At 38.3% G+C, this 6,950-nt stretch overlaps 1 protein-coding gene across 1 annotated transcript in view; it reads left to right on the plus strand.

Moving 5' to 3' along the window:
• The window catches only part of LOC109404744 (igLON family member 5-like), a 289,833-nt gene extending 283,180 nt beyond the window's left edge, over positions 1 to 6,653 (plus strand). Inside the window, exon 6 of the mRNA XM_029870292.2 lies at positions 426 to 6,653. Coding sequence (XP_029726152.1) covers positions 426 to 835 — 410 coding nt within the window. The 3' untranslated portion in view covers positions 836 to 6,653. The remainder of the gene's footprint in view (positions 1 to 425) is intronic.
• The last annotated feature ends 297 nt before the right edge of the window (positions 6,654 to 6,950 follow it).

The raw sequence follows: 6,950 nt of genomic DNA on the forward strand, positions 1-6,950 counted from the left end.
CAATTCTCAACTGAATTATAAAAAAAGTTTCCATTCACAATCAACTGAAGCTTCATAAACTATTCGTGAGCTGCTTAAAACCCCCTTGAGGGGCCACCGCACAGTGACCAATGACCTGCTGCCTAATTCAGCACTTCACACACAGTCTAGTCACAAACCCGACCCGATTCAACCGACACCGACAAAAAGCAATCCTGATGAAATAAAAATATTTCCATAACAATAAATCTTCCCTCGGGTGGCTCCAACCAAAAGTGGAAAGTTGCTCCACTGGCAAAATCTCGCTTCATAACGATCTACCTACTGTTCTAGCATACGTTTTGGGTCGGTCCTATGTGTGTGCCACCAAACCTGGTGGCCACAACCACGCTGGCGTCGAATGGATTTTTAATGCACTCTCCTCTCTGTCTCTCTCTTCCGAACAGGTGAAAAGCCAGCTGCAATGCAACATCCGAACAAAAGTCCAACGGTGACGAGCAGTGCCGCAGCAGCCATCAGTCGCCGCCTAACGAGCTCCGCTGCGACCAGTGGATGGATGGCGGCCCTGCTGCTGACCTGGACCTACTATTGGTCGTCTCCGTGGCTCATCCTGCGATCGTTCACGTCGACTCTTGGCTCTTCCTCCAGTAGCTGCACCACCATGAGACTGCCACCACGACTGCTACTGCTGCTGCAACGCCGGCGACGACGAACGACGACGGCCTACAATTTTCTTAGCTCCCAATTCAGCTCCGGCTGGTGCTGCTGCTCCAGGACGACACTCTGTATACTGATAGTGCTGGTAATCGTAAAGACCATATTCAGCAAAAGTATTAAATTGTTCGATGCGGTCTAAGGGTCACAGCAGAGGCGACCGAATTTCACTTGTTGAGGTTTCGTGCCGTGTTGGACGTGTGGTTGAAGCGGCGCGAGGCACGAGGCGCATAAGGGTGCGGGGCTGGCAATGCCCCACAAAAGGACGAGAAGAGAGCTAGAGGACTTCGTTTCTAGGGACAAGTAGCTATTATTATAAATATTTTGTACAGGTTTTCTAGTATTAAAACAAGTGTTTAGGGTTAATCTGAATCATTTCTAAAGGAGTGTCAAAACTGAGTGGTGGGTGTGAGAGCGTGAGAGATTTGTGTGAGTATGGGGCCTAAGGGGGACTACTCAGTTTAGGAGAAAGTACTATGTGAACGTTACAAGAATGAGATGGAAATTGAAATCGTTTACAAGGGAACTAGTAAAACTCAAAATTTATTATATGTTCTTTCTTTGAAGTTCTTGGGAGATTCGTTTTCTTGTGGTGTTTTCTTCAAGAATTAAAAATTATTGCAAGAAAAAAAAAAACTAATTTTCCTACCTGCGCAATTTCTCCGAAAAATTCATTCACTGGAAAATTTTCATCATTTCCATTCTTAATCGACTATGCAAATCTCATCAATATTGCAAACGACCGGCTGCACTATTGCCTAGAAGACGCTATATAGGTTGGTACGTCCGCATCAGAACATCGTTCGGCAAACTTGCCTTAAGACAGAATCTAGAGAGAACCTAGAGAAAGATCCAAGAGAAAAAAAACATCAAGCCAAACTAGCATAAAGATAAGCACCTCGCCGGTCTCATTTTCAGCCATGCCGGGACTCTTTTATCTATCTCACCTGACGACGACGACGACCGACGCCGATCGTCAGCCATATCGCGTCGTCGTCGTCCTCGTACCGCGGCCAAGCATCGGCAGTCACCAGGATGTTTGCTCTTATGTGAAAATTTCTGGCGCGCTCGCCTTTTTTAAACTTCTTCCGCCCTGGCCTTTCCCGCGCGAATTTCCCCTCAATTCCCACACTCTCATCAGTTATGCAAAATGACAAAATAGATGAATGTGTTTTATTCATGATTTCCCCGTTTCTTTATCTAGAAACGCAACGCGACGGGGACGACGACGACGGCAACGACGTTACCGTTTTCTGGTTGGCTGGTTGGCTGACTGGGTCCAGGTGGTGACCAAGGGCTGCCCCGTCCGGGGAGATGGCGTGGTGAACACAGTTATTTCCTTTTTCCCACGATTCTCATTTTTTTTATTTAACTTCCCCCTCCGTTGTGGAGGTTTTTCTCCTTTATTTAAAGCAAAACCTGAGGAGATGAAACTTTAAAAAAAAGTCGATTCACTCGAGGCTTGCACAAAAGACACGCTGCTGAGCTTAGCGGAAAGACAGTCAGTGCACCCAACTATAGATATGGGAGGAAGCGATATGAAATGCGTCGTTGATATTAAAAATACTCAAATGATTTACAGAATCTTTTTTTATTATTCCCTAAAAAATCCATGAAAAATTATAGAATAAATCAAATTCAAAATAAATTTCTTAGTGACTTCATAAAAGATTTTCAAGTTTTTTGGTGACTATCTTGAGAAACCTTTGGAAGAATTTTGAAAGAAACCGCATGAAAAATTTCAGAATTTTTAAAGATTTGATGAAAGAAATTATCGAGTAATTTCCATGGAAGGTTTTCTGAAAGAATCACTTAAGTTTGCAATGGAATTCATGAGTTAAGAAGGAATTCATAAAAAGTTTTGTAAGGGAATTCTTGGATAAATTACTGGAAAAAAAAATTCTTGAGGATTTTTTGAAGTATGTCTCAAAAAAGTCGATGATGGGGGGGAGAACGGGTTATTATGCACGGGCTTCTTGTGCACGGGCTTGATTGAGGAATCTTTGAAGCTACCGCTGAAACAATTTCTGAAAGAATCCTGGTAGGAATATGTGAAGAACTTTTTCAAAAATATTGTAGGATTTCCTGAAGGACCTTTTTTTATCAATCCCTAAAGGAATTTTCGAAAAAAATACATGGAACTGAAACTGAAAAATAGATAAATCAGTATAAATAAAAATGGAATAATGTTTGTTTATTGCGAATGGGCTTGGAAGCGGAACCACAAAATTCTCTTGCTATTGCAATTGTGCAGGACTCCGACGTGTTCGTACGAAAAAATAATTATGAAAATCGACCGGTAAAGCATTGAAAACCGTAAAATTTGAAACTTATTTCGTCAGGACATTTTTCTGCTGAACTATAAATCAATAAACAAAAATTTTAATGCATTTATGAAAGTATTACAGGAAAGTTTAGTGATCAATATCTGGAAGAATTTTGGAAGGAACTGCTAAAAAAATCTGAATTTTGGAAGATTTAACGTAGGAAATTATTGGGTAATTTCTGATAGAATCCGTGGAAGGTGTTCCGAAAGAATCCCTGTAGTTTGTAATGGAATCCATGAATTTAGAAGAAATTCATTAAAAATTTTCTTTGGTAATCATTGAAAAAAATTATGAAATTTTGGAGGAAGGTTTGGAAAAAAGAAACTTAAATTCCTATTTTCTGAAGTAATCCGCGCAAGATTTTCCGAACGGATACCTGGATGTTTTTCAACAAATATTCCAAGGGGTAATTTTTCAGAAAATTCTTGAAAGGTTTTCCAAAGGAAATCTTGCAAGAAAAACTGAAGGAATCTCTAGAGAAATTTCTGAAGGGACGCGAAATTTCTAAGTCAGAAGGCATTCTTGGATGATTTTTTTAAGAATTCCCTGGAGTATTTCTATAGAAAGCTTTGGGAGAATCTTCGAAGACATTCCAAAAGAAGTATCCCACCAGAGCTCTTCTGGACAAAACTCTAAAAAAAATCCAAATGGGCCGCAGAAAAAAAAAATGAAAGAATCTCGAGTACAGTCTAGTCTATACATACATAGCTATTCATTGAAAGAATCCTGCGATGAAAAAGTGATAGCGTTGACTAAATCTATTATTTTTCTTGTCATGATCAATGCTTGAAATTCATCGGAAATGCATTACAAGCATTGAAGCGGCCAGGCGTACTGTGGTTTACAAATAAAACCATTGAGTGGTGACGTCTCCTACCAACCGCTCAGCTTTTTCAAAAGCAGCATACGTGAAAATCAGCGAGGTTGACGAGGTTCAGATGGTTAACCCTAAAAGGGATACCTTCATGGCCTCAGTTTCGTCACCTCGCTTAGTGTGTTCCATCAAAGACGAGCTCTGAAAGGCGCCTGGGGTTCAATGGACCCCAGGTATCCCTTTTAGGGTTAATGTCACCCTTTGTTACCAAGTTTCCTGAAATGGAACACAGGTATTTATCTCGTGTGTCCTCACCCCTACGCTTAGGTTTAAGCCCCTTTTAAAGCTCTCTGAAACGAAATGAAACGCTTATTTACGCAATTATTATTTTTTAAAAGAATTTATGGAGAAATTCAGAACGATCCATCTTTCATCAGGATCCATCATGGAATGCTTCGAGAAATTTCTAGATGACTTTCTGAAGCAAATCATTAAAATGTTTTGAAGAGAATACTCTGGAAATTTCTGGAGGAGTGCCTTGTGAGTTTCTAAAGCAATCCCGGGAAAACATACAAATTTATTCTTGGAGTATATTCCCCACAAACATTATTGCTGAACAATTGATGAAAAAACCGCTCTCGAGCCTCATTTCAAAAATTGTTTTTTTGGCCAAATAAGCTGTTATGCAGCTACCATTGTTGGTTGGGTTATAAATAAATCTGTGGAAGTACTTTTGGAAACCTTCCTATAAAAAATCTTTGGAGAAGTGTACAAAGAAATCACTGAAGGAATTTCTGAAAATAAGTAAAAAAAAACTTGAGAAATAATTACTTTAAGATTTTCTGAAGGAATCTCTGTGGAAAAATACCTGAGCCCAAGCAGCACACATGTCACAAAGGAGTGTCGACAGCGCAGGTTTTGGTGGTACAGGAGCTGCATTCCTGTTATTCTAAACCAAAGGCAGAATAACTTGAAAACGACTCGTGTCCCACCTAGAACCTACGCTGTCGACATGTATTCCCAAGCAGCGCACATGTCACAAAGGAGTGTTGACAGCGGTTCATGGTCATTTTCAAGTTATTCTGCCTTTGGGTTAGAATTACAGATCCCTGCACGAATTTCTCAAATAATCCCTTAAGGAGATTGTGAGAAATTGCATTTAAGCAAAAAAAGCAAATTAATATCAGAAAGATTTCAAGAAAGAATCTCTGAAGGAATTTATATAGGATTCACTTATGAATTTCTGCTAGAAATTTTCGGATAAATCTTAAGATGAACTTTCGATGGATCCTGTAGAGAAACTTCCGAATAAATTTCTGGGAGAATTTCTAAAGCAAACTTAAATGAACATATACAAAAAATTTTAGAACATTTTGGAACAGAAAGAATCTCTGAAAAACAAATATTTTCTGTCAGATTTGCTTCAAAAAATCTCCAAGAAGTTTCTTAAGGCTTCTTAATGTTTAGGAGTTTCTAAAACACTGAATGCAACATTTTCTAAAAAAAACTTCTAAAAGAATCCCTAATGGCATTTGTGATTGAATCTCTGAAAAACATTTTCAAATAAATCTTTGGGATATGTTCTAAACAATTTTATGCAACTCAGTATTATAATTTCTATTTTATATAATTCATTATGGTATCATAATAGCCCATTTTTCCGAACTGGTTCATTATGCAACTGAAATGAGTTGCATAATGAAAAATAGTTACATAATGTTCATAATGCAACTCATTTGAGTTGCATAATGAACATTATGCAACTCAAATGGGTTGTATAATGAAAAAATCATTGCATAAAATTTTGTATGGAACTCATTGCAAAACTCGATTTTTTCAGCACTCTTCGTATTTATCCACGACTCGTGCTGAAAAAAACAACTTTTTGCAACTCGTCACATAAATAACTATATGAAGCAATTTCTAGCGGAGTTCTTCCGACGTGTTTTTTTTTTGGAAGATTGATGCAATCTATTTAAAATTAACTTAAAGAATCGGTTGATTTTTTTGATAAGAACTCCGTGGAAGATTTGCCGAAAGAAATTCTTCAAGGGTTTCTAAAACAATCCATGGCACAGTTTATAAAAGAAGTTAAGTAGAAATTTCTGGAGGAATTTTTGGATTAATTTTTTATAGGAATTTTTAACGGGGCTCGTAGAAGACTTTGTGAAGGAATTTTTGGGGAATACCTTGATGATTCTCAAGGATTCCCTGAAAATTCAGGAAGATTGTTTGAAGGATTTCTTAGAGGATTATCCCACCGGAAATTTTCTTAAAGGATCCCTTTAAATATTTCTGGAAACTTCTTCAGCAGTTACTGGATGCATTTCTGAATAAATCTCTGGAGAAATACTCCCAAATAGGTCTCAGTAAAAATTATGGAAATAATCTCTGGATATTTCGGATATTCGGAAGGATCCCTGTACGATTCGAAAAATTTCTGAAAAAAAAACTCGCGGAATAATTTCTGATGGAATATCTGAAGAAATGCCTTACAAATTAAATCAACAAATTGTTGGATTAATACCTGAAATAATTGAATTCCCTGCACAAGTTTCTAGAAGAACCCCCTAAGGAGATTGTGACGAAATTTATGGAGAAATTTCATCTAAGGTTTCCTTGAAATATCACCTATGAAACTTCATGAAGCAGTTCATGGAAGATTTGCTGAAGAATCCCTGGTAAAAAATTCAATTGAATGTCATAAAGATTTTTAGAAATAATCTTTTTAAAAACTTCCGAAAACATCTTGAGAAGTTTCTGGAAGAACCCAGGAGGAGTTTGTAGAGAAGTCTCTGGAGGGAAATTTCCTCATTGGTCACAAAGGGGCTGTCCATAAACCACGTGGTCATGAGGGGGGGGGGGGGGGTTCGGCCAATGACCATTTTGTAAGGACTAATAAAAAATTTTGTATGGACTAATGACCACGCGGGGGGGGGGGGGGGGGGGGTTGAAAAGTCCCAAAAAAATGACCACGTGGTTTATGGACAGCCCCAAACAATTTTTAATAAAGAATCTCTGGATGATTTCTGAAGAATCCCTGCAAGTTTTTATGATGGATTCTTTTGAGAAAGTTCCGTAGGCACCTCTTGATGAATTACTGAATAAATTTCTTC

The sequence above is a fragment of the Aedes albopictus genome, chromosome 2 (assembly GCF_035046485.1).
Source record: "Aedes albopictus strain Foshan chromosome 2, AalbF5, whole genome shotgun sequence".
In the NCBI taxonomy this organism is placed as follows: Eukaryota; Metazoa; Arthropoda; class Insecta; order Diptera; family Culicidae; genus Aedes; species Aedes albopictus.